The sequence below is a fragment of the Anastrepha obliqua genome, chromosome 2 (genome assembly GCF_027943255.1).
Source record: "Anastrepha obliqua isolate idAnaObli1 chromosome 2, idAnaObli1_1.0, whole genome shotgun sequence".
NCBI classification, from domain to species: Eukaryota; Metazoa; Arthropoda; class Insecta; order Diptera; family Tephritidae; genus Anastrepha; species Anastrepha obliqua.
In genome coordinates this window covers 37,913,495-37,936,865 of record NC_072893.1, presented here as the reverse complement: position 1 = coordinate 37,936,865, position 23,371 = coordinate 37,913,495, and the positions used below count along the sequence as shown (strand labels likewise).

General features: G+C 37.3%; 6 protein-coding genes across 7 annotated transcripts; 3 read left to right on the top strand and 3 right to left on the bottom strand.

The window, feature by feature from the left end:
- Positions 1-3,402: 3,402 nt before the first annotated feature.
- LOC129238605 (U3 small nucleolar RNA-interacting protein 2) lies at positions 3,403-5,337 on the top strand. Its single transcript, XM_054873678.1, has 5 exons — positions 3,403-3,558; positions 3,627-4,450; positions 4,510-4,707; positions 4,781-4,917; positions 5,035-5,337. The coding sequence occupies exons 1-5, from the start codon at positions 3,505-3,507 to the stop codon at positions 5,271-5,273; spliced, it is 1,452 nt and encodes a 483-aa protein (XP_054729653.1). The 5' UTR covers positions 3,403-3,504; the 3' UTR covers positions 5,274-5,337.
- Positions 5,338-5,360: 23 nt separating this feature from the next.
- On the bottom strand, positions 5,361-7,451 carry LOC129238604 (BLOC-3 complex member HPS1). Its single transcript, XM_054873677.1, has 2 exons — positions 6,070-7,451; positions 5,361-6,006 (listed from the first exon to the last, which is right to left on the bottom strand). The coding sequence occupies exons 1-2, from the start codon at positions 7,364-7,366 to the stop codon at positions 5,531-5,533; spliced, it is 1,773 nt and encodes a 590-aa protein (XP_054729652.1). The 5' UTR covers positions 7,367-7,451; the 3' UTR covers positions 5,361-5,530.
- Positions 7,452-9,040: 1,589 nt separating this feature from the next.
- LOC129238608 (probable cytosolic iron-sulfur protein assembly protein Ciao1) lies at positions 9,041-10,287 on the top strand. The gene is made up of 2 exons (XM_054873681.1): positions 9,041-9,406; positions 9,471-10,287. Exons 1-2 carry the CDS (start codon positions 9,136-9,138, stop codon positions 10,205-10,207), a joined length of 1,008 nt encoding a protein of 335 aa, XP_054729656.1. The 5' UTR covers positions 9,041-9,135; the 3' UTR covers positions 10,208-10,287.
- On the bottom strand, positions 10,226-11,384 carry LOC129238610 (DNA excision repair protein ERCC-1). Its single transcript, XM_054873682.1, has 3 exons — positions 10,783-11,384; positions 10,555-10,728; positions 10,226-10,491 (listed from the first exon to the last, which is right to left on the bottom strand). The coding sequence occupies exons 1-3, from the start codon at positions 11,206-11,208 to the stop codon at positions 10,303-10,305; spliced, it is 789 nt and encodes a 262-aa protein (XP_054729657.1). The 5' UTR covers positions 11,209-11,384; the 3' UTR covers positions 10,226-10,302.
- Positions 11,385-16,049: 4,665 nt separating this feature from the next.
- On the top strand, positions 16,050-17,904 carry LOC129238607 (putative nuclease HARBI1). Its single transcript, XM_054873680.1, has 3 exons — positions 16,050-16,916; positions 16,982-17,120; positions 17,190-17,904. The coding sequence occupies exons 1-3, from the start codon at positions 16,510-16,512 to the stop codon at positions 17,718-17,720; spliced, it is 1,077 nt and encodes a 358-aa protein (XP_054729655.1). The 5' UTR covers positions 16,050-16,509; the 3' UTR covers positions 17,721-17,904.
- Positions 17,905-17,946: 42 nt separating this feature from the next.
- LOC129238603 (uncharacterized) lies at positions 17,947-21,120 on the bottom strand. 2 transcript variants are annotated; one of them, XM_054873676.1, is made up of 8 exons: positions 20,640-21,120; positions 19,795-20,381; positions 19,318-19,503; positions 19,136-19,213; positions 18,822-19,076; positions 18,635-18,760; positions 18,297-18,570; positions 17,947-18,230 (listed from the first exon to the last, which is right to left on the bottom strand). In XM_054873676.1, the coding sequence occupies exons 1-8, from the start codon at positions 20,686-20,688 to the stop codon at positions 17,971-17,973; spliced, it is 1,815 nt and encodes a 604-aa protein (XP_054729651.1). In that variant the 5' UTR covers positions 20,689-21,120; the 3' UTR covers positions 17,947-17,970. The 2 variants fall into 2 exon arrangements, with proteins under 2 accessions (XP_054729651.1, XP_054729650.1); XM_054873675.1 differs by having other exon boundaries at positions 17,947-18,570.
- Positions 21,121-23,371: the final 2,251 nt, after the last annotated feature.

Genomic DNA, 23,371 nt, shown 5'->3' with positions numbered 1-23,371 from the left:
TTTTGGTTAAATAGTGTTTTTTGAAGTTTTGAAAAACACTTCGCTCTAACAAGTTTCTTCTCAGTTAATTGCTGAAAATTAAATATTTTGAAAAAACTATTTTTTTTTTAATTTTAATGAAAATTTTATTCTTGAAAAAACTTCATACTTTTGTAAAAGTTTAAATTGATTTGTTAAAAAAGATTTTTTCCGCTTTGAAAAACACCCCCTCGAAAAAATGTATTCTCTATTAATAGTGGAATATGAAATGCTTTGAAAACACCATTTTTTTTTAATTTTGTTTGGTTTTCAGAAAATTTTGTTTTGAAAAAATTTCATACCCTTGAAAAAGTTTTATTTTATTTTATTTGTTTAAAATTTTTGAATTTTTTTTTTTGTAATTTTAGAAAAACACCTCTTCGAAGAAATTTCTTTTATCTTTTTGAGGAAAATTTGGTTTTGAAAAAATTTCATGCTTTCGAAATTTTTTTATTTTACTTGATTTCTTCAAAATTGAAAACAATTTTTTTTATAATTTTCGAAAAACACCCCTTTGAAAAAATGTTTTCTATGTGTCATAGTGGTATTCCATTAACTTTTAGGATTATAGTCAAATACTTACAAATATCTACGATTTCACAAATAGCAACAATAAACAAATTTCCTAAAAAAATTCTAAACAAACAACGTAATAAATTTAGAATTTTGTGTTCACGAAAAAACAGTATTGTTTTTATTGTATTAACTGAAAACCAAAATGTTGCAAAAAATCAAAACAAAACTAAATTATTTTTTTGTGTTCATTTGGTCCATATGTTCCATAAAAAGTTGATATGGTAAATAATATGCAGGGTCTGATACACGCAAATTTCCATTGACCATTATAGTGACAAAATTATCGATCACCAATTCCAACAGGATTTCAAAATCAGAGTTGGAATGAGTTGTTGTGTGGTGTACTTCTGAAAAAATGAGAAATAAACAAAATAAATCTAAAAATTCGAATTCTAACTTTATCTTGTGTATGTTCTTATTATTGTACCTTTGAATTTTTCCAATGAAGCACCATTAATTTTAAATTTTCCAAGAATTTTTTTATCATTTCGCGTTTCTTTCCTTTTTCATTCGATTCCAACATTTGTTCATAGCCGAAAACATCGTTTGCAAACGCATTCATTTCCATATAGAATTGGTCAAAGAAAGCATTGCTCAATTGAATTGAAACATTATTTTCATAAATACTTAGGACCTTAACTAATGCACCTTGGTACATACCTAACGCAGATATTCATCGCGACCTTGCCATCGATACTATTGATGAAACAATACAAGGCGCTAGCAGAAGACACATAAATAGACTATTAACGCATACAAATCCTATGATGAGAAGACTACCAAATAAAGAAAAATCTACCCAAAGTCGGCTTAACCGTCAAACACCAACAGATCTTGCAAAATCCTTGTAATCAATTGTCAACTAATCGTATATGTCATTGTTTGTTAACCACTTGTTTTTAAATAATATGTATATATTTCTTCTAAATGAGCTTGGGGGCATTGGCCCTTCAATATCACTCTCATTCCATCTTTTTGTAAATCAAATTACTTATTGTCTAACGACAGGTGTAATATTTTATGGAAGGAATAAAAAAAAAAAAAAAAAATTTCATTCGAATCATTTGAAATTTCTGTATAAATAACGAAAAATTCAAAAAAGTTGTACACATAAAATGAATGTCGATTCGAAACTTACTTTAATCTAAGAATCGAGCAAGTTTTGTTTTGTACAATATTTTGATTTTTTCTTTTTTTTATATGAAGAAAATATTTAAAAGAAATTTTTTTTTGCTAAAAACCTTCCCCTAGTGGATCCCTATAATATGAAAAAAGAACGAATAAAATTGGCCTCGTATCGGCCCAAAAAAATGCGTATAAACGAACATCATTTCATTTTTATATATATACAGGGTTGGCCATATTAAACTGACCCATTGAGTAACCCTATAACTTTTTACTGTAATTTGAAATCTAAGGTTTACGTCAACAAGCCAAAGACACTAGGCGCACTTAAGGCCAATATCCGACGGGAAATAGCCGCCATATCGGCCGAGACGCTGGCCAAAACTATGGAAAACGCCGAAAAACGGGCACATTACGCTATACGAGCTAAGGGCGACCACTTGCGCGATATCATATTCAAAAAGTGATGCAAACGAATCTCCTTGAACTAAATTAAATGTTTTTCACAATGAAACACAAAAAAATGTTTCTTTTTCCATATTTTTTTAATAATCACATGGGTCAGTTTAATATGGCCAACCCTGTAGATATGTCTTTGCTGATATCAATTCTTATGAAACTAAAATGCATGTACATATTTCTTCGACATTTAAGGTATGGTATTAAAAAACACGCCAAAACCGTTAAAGCTCATATTTTTTTGTTTGCTTAAGGGGTTACATGGGTTTCGTGGGTTCAAAATATCGATTTTTTTTTTGCTTATTAATTTCTACAGCATCTCAAGAATATTATCCCAAATTTTCAAGTCGATCCGAATAATAGTTGCGGAAATACAGCCCTTGGAAAACAAGTCACTTTTATTGTTACTCAAAACTTTAAACGCGTTTTTCTCGGAACCGAGTTTTCAAAGTCGGTTGTCAAATGTTCAGAAAACAACTCAACCGATCTTGATGAAATTTTACACAGGTGTTCGAGATACAATTTACTCGTGCTTGAACGAAGCATTTTTTTTAATTACAACTATTTAAAAAAACAAAATTTCAAGCAAATTTTACCGAAATTTCCATTTTTTTGGAAAAATGGATGCCAAAACTCCAATTTTTACTTTTTTTCTTTCCTTCGTTCAAGCACGAGCTTATGGCCTTAGCTGAAACACTTATTTTTGTTTTTTTCATTTTCGATGATTCTTTCAGGAGTTATGCTGACAACGCGGATGCACCATTTTTTCGAGGGGTCGCCGGAAATGACGTCACAATGTAGGAGTTTTAATTTTTTTTTTTTTTAATTTCAAAAATTATTCTTTAAATATGTATCTATGTACCTATAAGACAAAAAAGAGTTTGAATTAAATAAATAATTTTTTACATAGAAAAAAATATTGAAATTAGGCCTTTTTTACAAGACGAAACCCATATAACCCCTTAATATGGACTCGCTTTGGTTATATTCTCAATTTTGAGGTAGGTTCGTTATAATTCTTTTTTGTTTATTTATTTGCCCTCTGAACTGTCAATCTTTGTTTTTATGGTTTTGGCAAACTGCGGATTGTTAATGTGCCTAACTACAGACCTTTTATAAAAGTTTTGAATTTTATCACGATACTTAATTCTATTGTGAATAGGTGCATACGTTTTGACAGCTACAGCTGTAGCAGCTTCACCCAACTGTCAAAACAAACCTAAATTCACGTGTGCCAGAAGCGACTATTACACGCCGCTTTTGAAAATTTTGTTTTTATTCAATTAAATTAAAAAAATTTTAATAACTACGCCGGAATACCATCAAATGTCTTCCTCATTCTTCCTGAAAAAAGAGCCTAAGGCGAATAAAAAACGAAAAGTAAGCTAAATACTATCACCAGTGCCAACAATTTATCACTGATTTCTTTCCTTCTCTTTCGGTTGTAGCTTTCAAAGGAACCACGCTCAACTGGTGGCAAGAAGGGATTTAGTAAAAAACAACCAACAAACGCCGCACCACCTTCACGTAAACGACCCCAAAAAGAGGATGAAGAAATCGCAAGTGATGATGATTTCGGGAGCGGTCTCGACGGCGAAGGGGATGCAACAAATTTGGTATTCTCATCGGATGAGGTGGAGGAGGAGACACCACAAGACAAACGCTTGCGTTTAGCAAAACAATACCTAGAAGAGATAGAAAAACAGGAAGCGGAACGTGCAGAAGATCGGGAAATACACGACCATGTTGCCCAACGCCTCCAATCCGAATACCTTGATAGTGTGGGTAAATTGCGACGAAACATAGCTGCCTCCATTGAAGACTACGATGCGGAAAACGTCGTTGTGCTTAAGCACAAAAAGCAACATTTGCCAATGTGCGCGTTAGTCGTTTCACCAGATGGTAAATATGTGTTTAGTGGCGCTAAAACACAATTCGTGCTGAAGTGGAGCATACAGGGGCAAGTGAAACTAGTAGGTTCTTTTAATGTGCAAGCGCACACAGAAGATGTGGAGAGTGATACACGGCGTCGTTCACATGTCACAGCGATTTGCTTATCGAGCGACATGAAATACCTAGCATTGGCTGAAGGGGGTCGAAACATACAAATATGGTGTCCAAAAGAACTGAAACACTTAAAAACGTTTAAGGGGCACAGAGATGTGGTTACCGCGCTGGTGTTTCGCAAGGACACACATGAGTTGTATTCAGGATCGAAGGATAGATCAGTAAAAATATGGTCGCTCGACGAAATGGCATATGTAGAGAGCCTGTAAGGAAATTAGAAACTAGAAAATCTGTATATGGTTGTTTATTTATGGTTTATTGCAGATTTGGCCATCAGGCGCCTATTACGGGCATAGACGCACTTAGTCGCGAACGCGCCATTACCTCGGGTGGCATCGATTGCTCGTTGCGCATATGGAAAATCACCGAAGAATCGCAATTGATTTACAATGGCCATCAAAATGGCATTGAATGCGTCAAGTACATAAATGACGAAAATTTCGTATCTGGCGGCGAAGATGGGTAGGAACTAAAATATTTATTTTTTTTTTTTTTGTTTTCAGTAATTTAATTACCCACCATTATTTTCATTCAGTTCACTTTGCCTATGGAGCGCACTGAAAAAGAAATCGTTATGCAAGGAAGCGCTGGCGCATGGCAACCAAAGCAATGGCGAGGCCAATTGGATAACAGCGGTGGCTTGTGTGGTAAATACGGACTTATTGGCGTCAGGTAACGTAATTATAGTAAAATACCAGAAAATTTGTATACATTTCTAGTCCACTATACGAAAATGAAATAACCTTTCGTGTTGAAACCAGTTAAAAATGGGTAACTTTTATATTTTAGGTTCCTGCGATGGTTACATTCGTTTATGGCAGTCGCTGGACAATTCGCGTAAACTAAAGCAAATTTTAGCAATACCCATGCCAGGCTTCATAAATGCCTTAGCGTTTAATAGCAATGGCACAAAATTATTTGCAGCGGTTGGACAGGAGCATCGATTAGGTCGTTGGTGGCGCATCAAGGAGGCGAAAAATAAAATAGTCATAATTGATTTAATAACAAGTACGGCAAAGACAAGTTGAATTTAATTAAGGAAATCCAGCCCGAAAACGCGCTTTTGTAAATTTAGGCGTTTATTTAGACACTTGCTTTCATTTCATTTATTGCTTTACTTGCAAACAAAGCATATTGTTTTTGTAATGTTTATGTCAATACTAAAGTTTAAAAGTTAAGTTAGAAAAACGTGGATTATTACAAATAAATAATTTTGTAAAAATAATTTCATTGGAATGCATCCTGGAAATCTTAATAACTAAAGCTAAAGGAAAGAAATCACTTATTAATTATTATCACCCACTACATCGGCTATGGTTGCCACTAGACGCCGTGAATGTTCCACAGCGCAAGTTGCTGTCACTAAGCCTAAATGTATACAGAAGAGTTCGTAGCATTTAACTTTGCCTGGTGTGACCTTTGGAAAACACACTTCAGCGAGCTGTTGGTAATAATCGGCGGCAAGTAAACCGGGTTCGAATGGTGGCTTGAAGGCATTACTAGACGATCCTGAACTAACTATAAGCTGATGCAGATCGATTAATTTCATAGAACCACCAGCTTGATCTTCGAACCAAAGAAAATATGAATAGTTAAATACTTTATCTTTCCACATAACAGTTGAGTGTCCCTTCTTCAAGTATTTGCGGGATAGTTCAATCATCGACCATAAACTCTTTTTCGAAACCAACTGGTTGGCGCGCAAATCGGGCGCAATCATGAGACCAGTTGTCCTATTGACATACACAAAATGGATGAGTCCTTTGAAATATTAAAAAATATAATATTAATACCGCTACACTTGGTTTATATGTTAAATAGTACCTGGAAAATCTTCCAAATAGGCTTCAATAGAGATGTTGCGCTCAGCTTTTACAGCTAGAAACTCTGTAATTTCGAGCATCTTTCCCTCAACTGCTGAAGCCACTTCTGGTAACTGGTCCAAAGCAATGCCTGAACTGTCACAGCACGTTAGTGTGAAAAGCTGTTTTAGTTCATCCATGAACGCCGGCACGTTGGACTCAATTCGCACTAATAATTCTCGTTCGACAGAACGAAAAAAGTCGCCGTACATCTTCTTTAAGTTCTCCCATTTGGCAACGAATTTTTTCAACGAAGTATCCAATTCATCACCTTTTAACTTGGAACGCTTGAGCGCATCCAATGTTTGTTTAACAAATGACTCTAGACTCTCATATGTCGGCTTCATTGCATCCGAGTCGCCTTGTATTTGCAGGGTTATGATTTTTTGTAGTACGAAGAAGGTATCGTACATGCTGCTTGCCACTTGTAGATTTGCATACTCGATCACCTGCACCAATAACACACCCTTTACTAGTTGAGACAGGTGCGCAATACAGGGCACACATCCTGAATTGGGATCATAAGAAGCACCCTGTAAAAATACAGCAACTGACCGATTAAGTGATCGATGATTGCGTTGCAAAGAGCGCGCAAGCAAAGTAAGAAATATCAAATCGGATGGGCTCAAAGCGAGCGCTTGCTTTGATGTAGCGGAAGAAACAAATTTGTGCGAAGCAAAGAGTAGGGCATGAGTACGTTGATGACCCAGGTCACGCAAACATTCCAATGCACCATCGAGCGCAGTGCTCACAACGCGCTTAAGTTCAGTGTTAATAAGCAATCGCGGCAATGCCTCCACCAACATAGTTTGCTCCTCATCCCACAAATGCTCTTCGTAGCTTTCGAGGCAAGTTGATAGTAGTTCCTCCTGTACGGTGCTAGCTTGTGTAGCGAACAAGTTTGCTCCGTACAAGTGGCGTGTCAGTGCAATAGCTACGCCTAGGTGTCGCTTGAGTATGTCCACTGGGCGTTGACCGATTTTCACAAACGAATATCCCAGCAGATCGCCGAAGGCGAAGTTAAGTCCATTGTCGCATTGAAAACTTGAATACGTATTGTCAAATTGGCAATGCATAATGCGTTGAGAGTTAATGATAGGACTGAAAATTTGTAAGATGATATTCCCATCAATGGATGCCGCAGTTGCATTCTCGGGAAAAAGATCGGCGTTCTTAGCAAAGAAATGTTCAGCCAAGGCTGTATTAAGCTGCTGGAAAACAACATCGTTAGCACTGTTGAAGACAATTAAGCCGTTCATGTTGCTTTATGTTTATTTTCAAATATTTTAATAAAAGTCAACTCAATTTGTGTTCATTGCACTGATAAAAAATGTATACAGAAATTGTACACACAGCTGTTTTTGGACTGTAAATAACCGTACATAGCTAGGGTTGCCAGGTCTTCGGCGGGGTAAAACAGCTCACTTAGTACGTAACACCATGATTTCCTGTTAAAAACCTTCATATACCGAAATGATATGTAAGAATTGTTTTTACTAAAATTTTAATGAATAAGTTAATTTAGTTGTCACCCCCAATAAACTACCAACAAATTGAGTATACACCCACAAACAATTCTCCTTACAGGAAAGCTACAACACAAACCGAAAAAGTGGCCGGAAGAAGCGTTGATAGTGATATGGAAAACAAGATCTGAAAAACTGGTTGGGAAAATCGCGGCTTTGAATTTGACACACTAAAAATCGGAGTATTCTTCAGTTTTTTAATAATAAAATAGGAAATAATTGAAATAATAATATGATTCTAGTATGGGCGATCGGCAATGAGTTTTTTTTTTTTTTAACAACTAGTTAACGGGCTGTAGAAGCTGTAATATTGGGAATTTTCGCATGAAAATTTCACAGTATTTTCTTAAGATACTATACTTTCGAAATATCGAAAACAAAATAAATCGAATTTTTGAAATTTCTGGACTGGCGGGTCCCGTTAAACTATGAACGTTTTCGAATAAATTCAGAAGAATAAATTTAGTAAAAAACAAAAAAATTTAAGTGGTTTATTTAATATGTGAATTCAAAAATTAAAAAGTGGTTATGTGTTATAACTTAAAAATCAAATTACAAACACAAGGATTTGCATTGCTATTGACCTTTATAAAGACACACATATGCTAAAAAATTATAAAGCATATTTTTCGCATAGATAACATTTTCAAATATGTGTTCAATGGTAGTTTTATTTATAAGGGTCTTCCTTTAACAGGTGTTATTGGTGAATGGATTGCGCTATCGAAAGATGCTTAACGATTTTTTATGGCCGGAATCGGATGGTATTGATCTTGGCAACGCTTATTTTCAACAAGACGGCGCTACGTGCCACACAAGCAACGAAACCATTGATCTTTTACGGGAATTGTTTTCGTGTTATCTCTCGAAGAGGTAATCACAGTTGACCACCGAGATCTTGTGATTTAACACCTTGTGACTTTTTTCTTTGAGGCCACGTGAAAGAGAAGGTCTACGCCAACAGCCCAGGGTCGCTTCAAGACCTCAAAGATGGAATTCGTGAGGCTATCGGGGACATAGGGCAACCACTTTACAATTCGGGTATGGAAAATTTCCTGAAAAGGATAGTCCTGTCAGCGTGGTTGTGGTGGTCATTTGCCTGATGTTAATTTCCACTATTAACGGCATACATTCCTCTTTATAATGAAATAAACATCCGATCATTTGTATTAAAAAATAGCAGTTTTCTTTGAATATCAAAATAACACCTCTTATTGGAAAACCCTTAAACTTATATTATACTTAATTTCCTTACAACCAAGGCAGACGGCGGTGTTAATCGGGATTTTTTAATCGTTATATTTGACCCAAAAAAAGTCCCAACGTCATCACGTGATCGTTAAAACGTCAAAAACAGCTGAAGTATCAATTGCGAATGGGTGAGAAATAGCCCGAAAAGAAGAAGAACGATGCGTACAAGTGGCTGGTGTTAAATTACGATTGTCTCGGTTAATCCACTCCAAAATACAATTTTACACATTTCGTAATTCTTCCAATTTAACATGAGCAAGTTAACACTAGACCACACCTTGCAAGGACATAAAGGTCGAATCTGGGGTGTAGCATGGCATCCGAAAGGCAACGCATTTGCTTCTTGCGGCGAAGATAAAACGATACGAATTTGGTCGTTGTCGGGAAACTCCTGGACTACAAAGACTATACTATCTGATGGACATAAACGCACAATACGTGAAATTAGTTGGTCACCATGTGGCCAGTACTTAACCTCGGCTAGCTTCGATGGCACCACAGCGATATGGTCAAAAACGACAGGTATGCAAAAAAAAAATCGTTTGGCAAAAAAGTTTACTTCAACATGATTGCTTTTATTTTTCAGGAGAATTCGAATGTATCGCTACTCTAGAAGGGCATGAAAACGAGGTGAAAAGTGTTTGTTGGTCACATTCAGGGCATCTTTTGGCGACCTGTTCTCGTGACAAGTCAGTGTGGATATGGGAATTAGCTGGTGAAGACGAGTTCGATTGTGCTGCCGTACTTAATTCGCATAATCAAGATGTTAAGCGAGTGGTGTGGCATCCAAAAAAAGAAATATTGGCATCCGCGTCCTACGATAACACGATAAAGATGTATGCTGAAAATGCTGCGGACAACGATTGGTATAGCACCGCAACATTGGATTCGCACACCAGTACTGTATGGAGCATCGATTTCGATATAGATGGCGAACGTTTGGTTTCTTGCAGTGACGACAAAACGTTGAAAATCTGGCGAGCTTACCATCCAGGAAATGAGGAAGGTATTTACACGCCGGATAAAGAAACTGTGTGGAAATGTGTGTGTACAATTTCTGGTGAACACTCGCGAGCAATTTATGATGTTTCATGGTGTAAAAAAACCGGATTAATTGCCACCGCATGTGGAGATGACGCGATACGCATATTTAAGGAAGACGCAAACTCGCAAAAGAATGAACCAACATTTTCAATGATCACATCAGAAGATAAAGCGCACTTGCAAGATGTGAATGCGGTTAAATGGAATCCAGCTCAAGAAGGACAATTAATTTCCTGCAGCGACGATGGTACAATAAAGATATGGAAATTTATTGAGTAAATGATAAGGAATTCTAAATAGAAAAATATTTAGGAGATGTACTTTATTTTATTCAATAAATATAAATTTTATGGTTCTCATTTATGGCATGAATATTACTTTGTAAGAAATGGTTCGTGTAAAGTTTTGTACAGTTTCGAGGCCTTTCGCGGTCCAAGACCAATTACAAGCGACAGACGTTCTTCACTAGCATTTATAAGATTTTCCAACTTGCCGAAATTCTGAAGAAGTGATACTGCATCCGTTTTATTCACAGGCTTGATGTTTGTCAATGCAGAAACCAACTAAAAATAAAAATTTTACTTACTCGTACATATGAAAATGCATTACAGAAAATCTAAAATAACCTTTTGATGTGGACTTGATTCAACACGTTCCATAATCCACTCTGGCGATCGTTTCTCAAATTGCTTATAAGTTTCTATGATTTTTCCTGCTTCTTCGGCACTCCACGCCAGCATCAGCGTCAAATCAGTTAGCAGGCTAATACGTGTGAGATTTTTCAAGGCTGAATGTGGTTCCTGCGGGTATTTAAAGATGACTAAGCTAATTTTAACACATATATGAGTACTTACAGGCGCATCTATTTGTACTAGTAATACACGCAATTCATATTGTTTTCCCAATTCCTTAAGCCTCTGGCAGATATAATCGGGATTTAGAGTGTGATATTTTAAGGAAATGTAAAGTATACAAGAAGTACGTCCCACTACGTAATCCGGTATTATATCATCACGAAATTCTATAGGAATGTTGACGATTGATTTAAGCACCGGGTTACCACGCTGTTTAGGATTTACCAGAATACAGTGGGGGTTCGATGCAGTTTTTGGCAATGGCGCTGCAGTGGTCGCTGCGGTGATGTTACTTGCCGGTGCAGCCATGTTTCCAGCTGGTGTCGGTGTTTGCTGTTTCTCATGCTTGGGTATTTTCGGTGCACTTGGAACCTCAAGGTTTAAGAGTAAAGAGTCAAAAGAGTCGTTCACATCATCGTCATCCATTTTGTTGATTCTCTCTCAATTGATGCACTTTCTTCTTGAATCTGGATTGTGGAATGATGCCCCAAAAATTCCATACACAAAAATTACAGAAGGGAAAAGAAATCAAATGGTTTCGCGTCTTTCAAGATTCTAATACAATATACGTAAACAAGAATTTGGTGACCTTTACGTGAAAAGCTAAACAAATTGCGAATTTCAGCCGGTTATAGCAACAGCTGATGTTAGACGCAGTCAAGGCGAATTAATTTTTTGTTTTTGTTGAACAGCTGATTGGGTTTTTTCGTCTTGTACATTAGGATGTAAGCATAAAATGAACTCGAAACATTAAAATAAGAAATTAAAGTCCCAAACAAATTTTTTATAAATAATTAAAAAAGGGTTTGTTTTAAAAGAAGGCGAGGGCAGAAAAAGACAATATCTAAAGGCACCTGTCGAGAAATCAGAACAGTTGATGTCGTCTAAATAGTTTGCACATTAAACCTAATGTCATAGCAGTTTAAAAGCATGATTGATAACTGCATTCGCGCTGTATATGAACATTTCGAAATAATTTGAGCACGGCAAATAAATGGATTTTCTTTTACTTTGCCTTCATGGACAGACCTATTTATATATGTATATCCGTTCATATAATTATAATAAGTTAGTTATCGCTGTTTTACCCTATTTATTTTAAAAGTTTTACCTTACGTATTTAAAAATATTTAATTTATTTTCATAAAGGTTCATTGACTCACACACACACAAACTTTTGCTCTCAACAACATCGGCCAACAACCTGCTGCAACCTCCACTCACCCCACATACTTACTAAATAAATCTAGTTTTATCACGCCAACCTGATGCTTTCCAAAAATTACATAAATTGGTGAGTAAAGTAACAATTTTACTTCCATTATTTCTTGATGTTAGCAAAAAATCATACATATGTACACACATCGGTATATGTATAAAAAAAAAACTAGGGTCTGTCAGACTCACGCACGGTAGAAGTGAAACTTCTAAGTTGGTTGTTCCATGCATGGGAGCCCCGGTTTAGATCTCTCCCCCCTCTCTCGTGTTAAATTCAGGTTTTCATTTTTTTTTTCTATATCACTCCACATAAATTTGTACTATTTATTTTTGTCCTTATTAGCTTCAAATTTGACACTTGGGTGCAGTGTTGCACTTGACGCTGACATTTCTTTGCACTTCCAATGGTATTATTTGCCTACTTTTGGCGCGTTAATCAATTTGCTTTGATCACCGAAACGGTTGAAATGTCATTTTACAACCTTCTAGTTCAACTATCGTCACTCGTTTGGCAAACGCACTCATTGTATCGCTTCGTCTCCTCCATACCTACCATCTATTTACTTCACAGCAGTTTCTTATTGCTTTCCCGCTTACACACATTCAATCGGCGCTTTATCTGATATTCACACACAGCACTCATTTGCACGGGCTATGGCTATCTATAATACCCGTTGTCGGTTGTCGATTGTCGGTTGCCTGCATGTCGCCAGTCTACTTCAATGCTTACTTGTGTGCTATATACATTTCAGTTCATATTATTTCGAAATTATTCGCTACAGGGTGTGCTAGAGACGTTTGCATTTTTGCACTGGTTAATCTTCTAGAAGAAGAAGGCCAGACGAAGTATTTCGTTGTGTAACTAAGTACAGCGCACATCACATCGTTCAGCGCTTGCGATGCGAGAGAGCGACAGAGAGAGAGAGAGCGAATAGGCGAGAGTGGGAAGGAGCAGCTGCTCCTTGGCCCCGCCCATTTGACGGATTTTGGTATCGCTCCGAACTTACCGTTTCACTCGTCTATTTTCAGTCTGCCTTGGGGCCCCCGACGCGCCTAAAGAAGTTTCACTTCAAAAAGTGTACATAAAATTCAGTATTGCTTTATGTCAAACTCACTGTACAAACTCTCGCATACTAAAAATACAATTTTCTTTGTTGAAACTTGCGCCGTGAATAGCGGTACTTTTAACTGTATCATTTAAGCTGCGGCGTGAATTCTCGTATTTTATGTTGAGAAATGAAGTAAATCAAAATAGTTCAGATGCCTGCATACTCTATTTTTCCATTTTCACAAAATATTGTGAAATGAAGATCTTACAAAAAAGTCGTATTTGTATCAAATAAGGTGTGAGTGGCTGTATGTGTATGTCCCGCCTATGAAGGAGCCTCGCATCTCACCTGCTCCATAAAACCAACTCATGTAACATCCATTTCGCTATTTTGCTTAAGTCCGACCCCATCGAAATAGCGGGTTCATAGGTCCACGATTAGATGGAGTCGACGACTAATATTGTTGAATTGATGAACAAGCCCAGTCTAGGTAGGGCTTGGTAAGCTGTTGCAACAAAAACACAGGGGTTACGATTATCCAAACGAGACCTCTCAAACTAAATTAAAAACCAAAAGTGATTCAAATTACCATAATGCCTAGCTTTCATTACTCCATTTTGTTCATAAAATATGCCATTGTCGTCACATTATCTGCCATTTTGTGTCATTTCTATGTGATGCCGTAAAAGATTGTTGCAAAATAAAATTACGTGATGAAAAGCAAGCGTAATTCCCGTAATTGTTATACGTAATGCTGTAAATGTGTGCGCTCACAGTGTATACACAGCTTTATTTTGCTCTGATCCTTTATGGAAGTATAATAGGTAATTCAAAGAACTCGCTGTTTGCCTTGGTGTTCAAAAATCAGTTTTGTGAGAAAATTTAATTTTTATTTCAATCAAATAATACAGTTATGATAATATAATAGATTTTTTCATATCAACATACATTATAGTTCGCTGTATCCAAAAGCGGGGATTCTGCAGTTTCCGTGGCGCCGCAATCTGACGACGGATTCTTATAGAACTCGACAAAAGAAAACGAAATGATAAAGTAAAATTTTTTGATATTTCGCTTAGTTTTCGAGATATTTAATAAAAAAGGTCTCAAAATGCCCTTTGCAATTTCACTATAATTTGCCTATTACACTATATATTTTTTAACACTTCAATCAAATTCACGAAATATACACTCACACGCGTGTTTTTAGTTATTTTTATCCTTATATTCGAATTATTTCTATTAAAATAAAATGCAAATGCATTTGTCCATGCAGTGACTTTCCAATTTTAAACGCGAGTAAGAAGAAGATTGGAATGACGACAGTATGGTGTTGCCGGATGCCTGCGAATGAAACAAAAATATGAACCAAAATATGAACAAAAATTAAGGCCGAAGGCCGCCCACGCGAAAAGGTGTTCTACGCAAAAATACTGTGGATTGCGTAGCCGGAGTTGGACTGATGAGGGTTATTTTTTTGAAGCGCGGCCGAAGGCCGCCCACGCAAAAAGGTGTTCTACGCAAAAATACTGTGGATTGCGTAGCCGGAGTTGGACTGATGAGGGTTATTTTTTTGAAGCGCGGCCGAAGGCCGCCCACGCAAAAAGGTGTTCTACGCAAAAATACTGTGGATTGCGTAGCCGGAGTTGGACTGATGAGGGTTATTTTTTTGAAGCGCGGCCGAAGGCCGCCCACGCAAAAAGGTGTTCTACGCAAAAATACTGTGGATTGCGTAGCCGGAGTTGGACTGATGAGGGTTATTTTTTTGAAGCGCGGCCGAAGGCCGCCCACGCGAAAAGGTGTTCTACGCAAAAATACTGTGGATTGCGTAGCCGGAGTTGGACTGATGAGGGTTATTTTTTTGAAGCGCGGCCGAAGGCCGCCCACGCGAAAAGGTGTTCTACGCAAAAATACTGTGGATTGCGTAGCCGGAGTTGGACTGATGAGGGTTATTTTTTTGAAGCGCGGCCGAAGGCCGCCCACGCGAAAAGGTGTTCTACGCAAAAATACTGTGGATTGCGTAGCCGGAGTTGGACTGATGAGGGTTATTTTTTTGAAGCGCGGCCGAAGGCCGCCCACGCGAAAAGAAGTTCTACGCAAAAATACTGTGTTAATTAATTTAATTTTAATTACTTTATTATTTTTTGAGATACGCTTAATATCATTGTTTTTAAGTTTGAATGAGTTGTATGTTTTTATTTTCAAAATTATTTCTCAACTTAAAATTAGAGCAAAAAATACTGCAGTTTTACAATGAATTTTCTACTGAACATCTCTGCATACGAACTTCGTTTTTATTTCAGGTGTACGGCAACACCAACTTTGCGCTAAATTAGTGAACTTTAACATTAAATTACTCGAAAACTAAGCGAAATATCAAAAAATTTTACTTATTCTTTTCGTTTTCTTTTGTCGAGTTCTATAAGGAACCGTCGTCAGATTGCGGCGCCACGGAAACAGCAGTATTGCCCCAAAAGCTGATGAAATAGCCAGCTACATATTTTTTTCGCGCTGCCGGTGTCACCCTGTTTTAAGCGCTGCGAAACAGATGATGAATCGAGAAATTAATTGCAATTGAAAGGTAAACCAAAATTTGTGTACCTAATATGGCCTTTGGACACGATCAAGCATTGTTGACAAGAACTTTATATGTGTGCGTGTCGGGTGCTTGACGCTAATATCTAAAATTTTTGATTTTCATCATTCAAAAGCCGACAACAAGTATGTGTGACACGACGACACCCGACTGCACTAACACACACAAAGCTCAGTCAAGCATGCTGGATCATCTTCAAAGGCCAATAGACCCGTCCCAATGAGTCTGTATCGTCCATTACGGCAACAAATTTGACTGACATCAAAAAATATTGTGCACAAAATCTGGCAACTTTCTACTTTTGCCCTACGGCAAGTGTGGCGAAAATGACAACGGTTTAAAGAAGAACAATATTGTATTGCGCAAATTTTTATCGATGGTGTTTTTTAACATATCTAATCAATTGCAGGAAATAAAGGAAAGTTAAATGAATTATTATTTTTGGGATAAAAGCTTGAAAAAGTAGAGAAAAGACTGGGCTTAACCAAGTTGTCTGAAAAATAAATGTGCGTCCCGATCTCGAAGTTTTGGTTGGATCCACTGTTTACGACTACCATAAATTCTATTAAAACCCTCTTTTGCTGCAATAAGCAAAATTTTATAATATATTTCACAACCAACAAGAACCTATTTATACACAACGAAATATTTATATTATTTGCTCTCACGAAACGAACATTTGTTTTATGTTTACATGCAATACTTCCATTGGGGCACCACGGTACGTTTTACACGTCACGTCAGTCAATCCAACGGACGTAACGGATCTATTGTGACAGGGCTATAATATTCCACTTTGCTGGATAAAAATTTAATAGTAGCGCTAAATAAATTCGTTTTTGAAATTGTGCTTAGAGTATCTAAATGGAAGAGGAATTTCTATTGCTCTTAATTGAGACGTGGCAGGATGCTTTCAATATCAATAATATGAAGCTTCTTCGTGACTGCAGCGATCCGTTTAATTTGCCAGCCCAAGTTTTCGAAATGCACTTCCTCTTGCCAAAATCTATGTGTCGCTCATTAATAGAAGACTTGCTACCGTACGATAAACAGGACACTAGTCTACCTCTCGCTCTAAGATTTCTAACAACGGTCAATTTTTACACTTCCGGTAGCTTTCCAAAACGTTCTAATAGCAATAAAATATTCGACATCAGTCAGCCATCGATGTCGCGCTCATTGTCAAGTATAACGGAACTATTGGTTACACAAAAAGGTGATGAAATATGTTTTCCAGGCATAAATGAGAGTCAAGCAGTCGTGAAGAAGGGGTGAATATTGACGACAAAATGTTATGTTTGTGAGCTGTTGTATATGCGGAACAATTATTTTATAGTTTCAAAGAACAATTTGACATGGATAATACTCTGGGTGTCATTGGAACAGCGCACATTAAAATACTGGCGCCGAAAGACAAATTCGGATCGGAAGAATATTTTAATGAGCACGGTGAATACAGTATCAAAGTAGAAGGCGTGAGTACATCCAGCTGAATTAGTTATTGTCTTCAATTAATATCTCCACTATAACAATTTCTTTGATAGATTTGTGATCACCGCTTGTTATTTACATCACTAAACGCGAGATCGCCTGGTTCCTTATCTAATTCATCTATCTGGCGTAGTTCTTCGGCACGCCAATTTTTAATAAAACATTACAAATTAGGTTCACGAAACACTTGGTTACTAGGCGATGTCACATACCCTCTAGAACCATGGCTGCTTACTCCTGTGACGCCTAGGAGTCGCCTGGAGTTATCCTATAACGATAGGAATAGAAGAGCTCATAATTGTATTAAGCAAGCTTTCGCCGTATTAAGAACCCGCTTTAAATGTCTCTCCAAAGGGCGCAGGTTGTATTATAAGCACGAACGTGCGGCAAACATTATATATGCATGTGCCATACTGCACAATATACTATTGAAGAATGGAGGTAGTGCAACATTGGATAAAAACGAGTTGCAAACATCGGTAGAAGAGTCTTCGACGAAGGTGTCAGAGAAAGCGGCTTTGAAGTGTGCGCCAAAATTTGTAGACGGCACACACGTTAGACACCGTTATACACAACATTTATAATTTATTAAAGTGGAGGAAATATTACTATTTTTACAGAAGCCTAGTATATACACTGGTGTACAAAGAAATTTACTTTTAACTTGTGTACGCTTTCACATCTCCAATGAAACTGCACTGATGATGAACTGTTGTATGCACACAACTGTTGCGGACCTGCCACAGCTGCGATGGCTAATTTTTTTTTTTTTTTTTTGCAAAAAAATATCAGTAGAATGTAGAAAATAAATATTTCTTAATACCTTTTATTTTTTTAATTATTCTTACAAAATGTCAATACTTCCTCTAGTCTCTGAACGTTATCTGACAATCTTGTTACGGCAACTGCGAGTCCTTGCAAAATACCCATAATTTGCTCTTCTCGTTCATCTCGCTTATTTATGCTCTTTAAAACGGTTTCGTACATTTCATTAAGAGATGTGATCTTGCGTTTTTTCGATCCATTTGTTGTATCTTCAGGTACGGACGTATGCGTAGAATGTTTGGTGTTAAAGCTTTCAGTGCCCGTCACCTCTGCGGGTATCAAAGAGGGATCCAAGGTAATTTTTGAGCGGGCAATACAAACATTTTCTCTTTTACCTTTTGCCGTAGTTGGAGATGGATGGGAAAGAACAATTTTTTCGGCCTTGGCGGTGTCAACTGTGGCTTGCGTAGATATATTCAAAGAAGTTGATGGGGGTGAGATTGTAAAGACTCGTCTTTCTATATGCCCCACATCTGAGGCATTCGTAATATCTGATGGGCAGGGAAGAAGAGCAATTTTCCTTTTTTTGCACGCTTCTTCTACCGACTTTTTAGATTTATCCGAAGTAGTTGCTCTGCCAGCTTCACCAGAGGCCAGCATTGTTGTGACCTGAATATTTTTGGATAATAATTTAAATATTTAGTACATAAAAAATTTTGCAATGTTAATTTACCGGAAAACCCAATGTCGGCACATTTATTAATGATGTGGGGGTGTTCAGCTCAGAAGTTGTATATTCATCATTCGCTAGCTCAATCTCAGTTTTCATATACATTTCAGCTTCAAAATCAAGAATAGCCTTCGAATATTTTGAGTCTAATTAATTAAGAATGAAAATTCGTGTGTGATTGATAACCTACATCCGGTTTAGAATCTTCATCTGATATATCTTCGCAAATCGCCGTCACTTTATTTATATCATCATCGTCAAAGCAATCGATTTCCTTTTTTATTGTTGTTGTTGTTGTATTAACATTTATAACATTTCCATACATGTGCCGTAGTGACAGTCCTTGGCCGGATGAAAATCCGGGTCGTTCCGGTAAAGCAGAACCGACTGTCGGTGGAACGATTTCCTTTTGTATCTCTATATCTGCTTCCGGTTCCAGTACGATCTACAAACATGTATAGTTTTTTAAACTAATGTGCAAATAAATGTAAACCAGTGACATACCTCCGTTTCAGCGTCGTGCTTCAATATGTCCTTACATTTCTTCTGAGTTCTGATTGCATTACTCCGGTCATCCACTTCCTTGTTTTTTACACAACATAAACAAAATTATTTGGATTAGAAGGCAATTAAAAAACTCACTATTATCGACTTTTTCTTTTCATTCTTTCGAAAATGATACGTACATTATCCCAATTATTCCTATTAGCATGATTCGTATGTGTTGTTCTTGCGTTTTGTACAGGTGCGTCTTGAATCTCATCAATCCCATGTGGAGTCCTTGTCCGTCGGATAGGTGCCTCGCGAATTCCATCAATCCCATTTGTGGTTCTTGGTTGTTGAATAGGTGCCTCTTGAATCTCATCTAAATTCTTACAAAAAAAAAGAAAGTGTGTGGTAGTTCACGGAACCCGCACGATTGAAGTGAAACTTCTTTTATCAACAAATCAATAATTTAACTATTAATATATTTCAATATAATGCATGCAGAAGTCATGAAAATCATGGAATGGAATTTTATTAAACAGAATTATTTATTTATTTTAATATAAAAAGAAATGAATTTATTGTACTCAATTACATTTGGTTCTCGGCATTGTGAAGTGATCAGGTTTTTGAGGATATTTAAAACCATTATACACAGCGTACACTGGAATATTTACCTTTGTGAATGATCTTCTACAAGTTCGGCATAGAAGAATATTTTCAATATCAACACCCGGAAGTATGGTATTCAAAATGTTCGTGAACGATTCTATTGGTTTATTTAAGTCATTTTGAAACCAAAGTCGATCACATACTGAACACTTATGACCAAACGTGTTTCCATAAAATTGTTTATCGAATGTTTGATGAGCACTTTTATTCCTTTTGTAACCTGAGTACGGTTGCTCTGGATCTATTAAATCATCTACTGAAACCGAGGATGGACCAGCAGTACTCTCAATGAGGGCTCTTTGGCGTGCTCGGTAAGCCCGTACACGATGAGTACTCGACGTTCTTGTAGCATTCGCTACAGAAGATTGTTGAATATGGTGTGAATCAGCATCTACTATTAAACTGGATTCACTTACAACACGTTGAGCATTATTTTCCGATGATGTACACTCCGCCATGTCCACAGTATTCAGTTCATGTAAATCACTGTCTGGATTTTCACGCGCTGTTTTTTTTCTTGCACGATATTCTCGGCAAACTTGAGCATTGTTTTTTTTCGTTCTCGTTATTGCAGGCGCATTTGAACATTGTGCTATTGGAGAAACGAAATCTCTATGAGTCGATGTTGATGGCAGTGGATCGTTTGTATGAACTATAGCTTCACGCACAACATAATTAGGTCCATGATACTGATGAAATGACCGCCCATCGACTGATCGATTTACGGAGAAATGTTCTTCATCGATATCCTGATGCACAGATGACAAATTATCACTTATCGTACAACCGGAGGATTCACTGTCACGGTGTTCAACAGTAGCTCTTAATTTTTTACGCTCCAAATACTCACGTTGCCGTTCAGCACCTGTTTTCGGTTTCCGTTTTTGATTTGATGCCATATTTAACAGAAATCAATCAACAAAACAAAATATGTTTGTAAGATTTGCTCAAAACTACACACACACTCTATGACGCGTCTCGCGTTACTAATGGCGACCGCATTACATTCACGACGACACGCCACGCCAGTCTTTTAACAGATGGCGCTGGCATAGCATCACATGTCGATGAAACGCTAGTTTTATGCTGAAAACAGTGGAGCCCGTAAACGCAATTCCGTGTAACGCAATTCCCAGCTGTTTCAATCAAACTAATGAGAACCCCATGTAAACGAAAAGTTCATTCCTTCCGTATCGTAGTACCGTAGATTTGATTTCACGATTATTAAAAAAATTCCGTAATTTCAACCCAGCTGATTGCTCTCTCACCACGCAGTGTTGCCAAGCAGTACATTTCGAAATAATTTACAAAATAAACTTAGAAAAATGATAATTTTTGTTAAAATAGCTTAAAAATACTGTTCAATAATGTTAATTATAGATAAATGAACTATTTGCATTTGTTGGTTTTTGGCTTTGGTTTATTAAACAATGAAAAATTGTAACTGATAACGCGGAAGTGTGAAAAAGTGTGTAAGCAAAAATATCAATGGCAACATTGTGTCGATGTCTTCTTCATCCATTTTGTCAGTGATGTATTTTGTAAATATTGTTTGTATTTATGTAACCAACTAAAACAGCTGTTATCTACGGGAAATAGTTTTGCTCAGTTTTGTGCACGGTAAGGGCATGCGGTAAGGAAATTCCGTGCGGGCTCCACTGTTTTCAGCATTACTCCTCACAGCGTTTCATCCACGCCACGCTTTTAACAGATGGCGCTGGCGTAGCGTCACATGTCGATGAAACGCTATGGTTTTACTCCTCACAGCGTTTCATCCTTCGAGGCAAAAGAAGTTTCACTTCAATAAATTTATTTTATATATTATTATTAAAATCCGTGAGAATCCCGATCAATGTATTATAAGACGCAATTATTCACTTCGAACATACCATTTGAGATATGTTTCTATTATTAATCTTAGTTGATTTTTTCCGCTGAGCTGTTGTTGTCTTTCTGGCAACATTTTGTGTTATTGGTTGAGACTGTCGATGCACCTGTACCGTATGTTGTATATGTTGTGGACCATCATCTGGGCTATGGACTGGAGCAACAGGCGTATTGGGCTGAGTGACTTTTCGCTGTTGCTTTTCTTTTGATGGCATAATGTTTGCAGCACCAGTTTCAATCGATTTCAACAATTTCTGACGTTTTCGGTACGCTTTACTAATCGCAGCTCGCGTTTTAGGTGGAGGTTTCGGAGGCCGTGCGAGTTTTTGACGCTGTCTGTAATTCCTACTGTATTCAACCCATTTCGTTATTGTGGGCTTCGGCTCTGCATTTGTTGCTGCACTTGATGCTCGAAGCGCGTCCACATTCGAATCCGTTGAAGAAATCACGTCCCTAGATCATATATTAGTGTTCTTATTTTCCAATCAATTTTATATTCCGATTAAAAAGCGTATTGATGACAGAAAGAACGCGATAAACCAATTTACCGGGGCTGTGTATTAATTACGAGTTTAGTGAATTTTCTATTCAAACCCACACGTTAACGAGGTTATGTATTCAAAATCCCTCATTCGTGATGTATTTCATCGTACATTTATGTGATATATTTTTTGATATATTTATTTGATATATTTACTTAATATATATTTACCTTGGATTGCCATGTATTTCATCAGGCATATTGGAGACAACTATCTGTTGATGAGTCGCATCTGATGCGCAAGTTTGCGTCACATCAGTCTCACTCTGACTCATTTTGCCCGTAACTTAATTGTTCACCAACACACACTGAATTTCCTATAAATAGTTACGCAATAAAGAAAAATCAATAGCCGTAATACGTATATTCCTTCGATTTAGCGATATTGTTAAAAACTATTAAGAATATCGCTTCGTTCAGTGCGAATCACAGGTCAACGCAATATCCTAACCTCGCTTCACACTTACTGAACGGCTGATACACGGCGTGGGTAGTTTGCTATAGAGCAAACGGGAGAGAAAGAAAGGCATTCGAGAGAGAAGGGGAGAGACGGCGTGTCTCGGTGGCTCCCTCACATCGTTCAGCGCTTGCGATGCGAGAGAGCGAATAGGCGAGAGTGGGAAGGAGCAGCTGCTCCTTGGCCCCGCCCATTTGACGGATTTCGGTAACGCTCCGAACTTACCGTTTTACTCGCCTATTTTCAATCTGCCTTGGGGCCCCCGACGCGCCTAAAGAAGTTTCACTTTAAAAAAATTAATAATTGGCGCGTACACTTCTGTTAGGTGTTTGGCCGAGCTCCTCCTCCTATTTGTGGTGTGCGTCTTGATGTTGTTCCATAAATGGAGGGACCTACAGTTTCAAGCCGACTCCGAACGGCAGATATTTGTACGAGGAGCTTTTTCATGACAGAAATACCCTCGGAGGTTTGCCATTGCCTGCCGAGGGTATATGTATACATGTATGTAAATATAGGTAGTTATTTATGTCTACGGGTATGTTGCTATTTTCATGCGCGGATGTGCACAGTTTAACACCTATTATGAATGAAAACAACACGGCGCAATCATATTTACAATCAGCAATACAATGGCAAATCAGTGGAAATCAGCACCAAGCGGAAACTATTAAAAAATTATACAAAAGCGTTGCCACAA

Coding starts and splice junctions, on each gene's coding strand:
- LOC129238607 (XM_054873680.1), top strand. CDS start 16,510: ATGGAAGAGGAATTTCTATTGCTCTTAATTGAGACGTGGCAGGATGCT. Junction 16,917..16,981: donor CAAGCAGTCGTGAAGAAGGG/GTGAATATTGAC, acceptor ATTATTTTATAG/TTTCAAAGAACAATTTGACA. Junction 17,121..17,189: donor ACAGTATCAAAGTAGAAGGC/GTGAGTACATCC, acceptor TTTCTTTGATAG/ATTTGTGATCACCGCTTGTT.
- LOC129238605 (XM_054873678.1), top strand. CDS start 3,505: ATGTCTTCCTCATTCTTCCTGAAAAAAGAGCCTAAGGCGAATAAAAAA. Junction 3,559..3,626: donor AGGCGAATAAAAAACGAAAA/GTAAGCTAAATA, acceptor TTTCGGTTGTAG/CTTTCAAAGGAACCACGCTC. Junction 4,451..4,509: donor ATGGCATATGTAGAGAGCCT/GTAAGGAAATTA, acceptor GGTTTATTGCAG/ATTTGGCCATCAGGCGCCTA.
- LOC129238603 (XM_054873675.1), bottom strand. CDS start 20,688: ATGGCATCAAATCAAAAACGGAAACCGAAAACAGGTGCTGAACGGCAA. Junction 20,382..20,639: donor AACAGGTGCTGAACGGCAAC/GTGAGTATTTGG, acceptor TTTCTCCAATAG/CACAATGTTCAAATGCGCCT. Junction 18,761..18,821: donor ATGAAGATTCTAAACCGGAT/GTAGGTTATCAA, acceptor AAATATTCGAAG/GCTATTCTTGATTTTGAAGC.
- LOC129238608 (XM_054873681.1), top strand. CDS start 9,136: ATGAGCAAGTTAACACTAGACCACACCTTGCAAGGACATAAAGGTCGA. Junction 9,407..9,470: donor GATATGGTCAAAAACGACAG/GTATGCAAAAAA, acceptor TTTATTTTTCAG/GAGAATTCGAATGTATCGCT.
- LOC129238604 (XM_054873677.1), bottom strand. CDS start 7,366: ATGAACGGCTTAATTGTCTTCAACAGTGCTAACGATGTTGTTTTCCAG. Junction 6,007..6,069: donor CTATTTGGAAGATTTTCCAG/GTACTATTTAAC, acceptor AATATTTCAAAG/GACTCATCCATTTTGTGTAT.
- LOC129238610 (XM_054873682.1), bottom strand. CDS start 11,208: ATGGATGACGATGATGTGAACGACTCTTTTGACTCTTTACTCTTAAAC. Junction 10,729..10,782: donor TAGTACAAATAGATGCGCCT/GTAAGTACTCAT, acceptor AAATACCCGCAG/GAACCACATTCAGCCTTGAA. Junction 10,492..10,554: donor AATCAAGTCCACATCAAAAG/GTTATTTTAGAT, acceptor TTTTATTTTTAG/TTGGTTTCTGCATTGACAAA.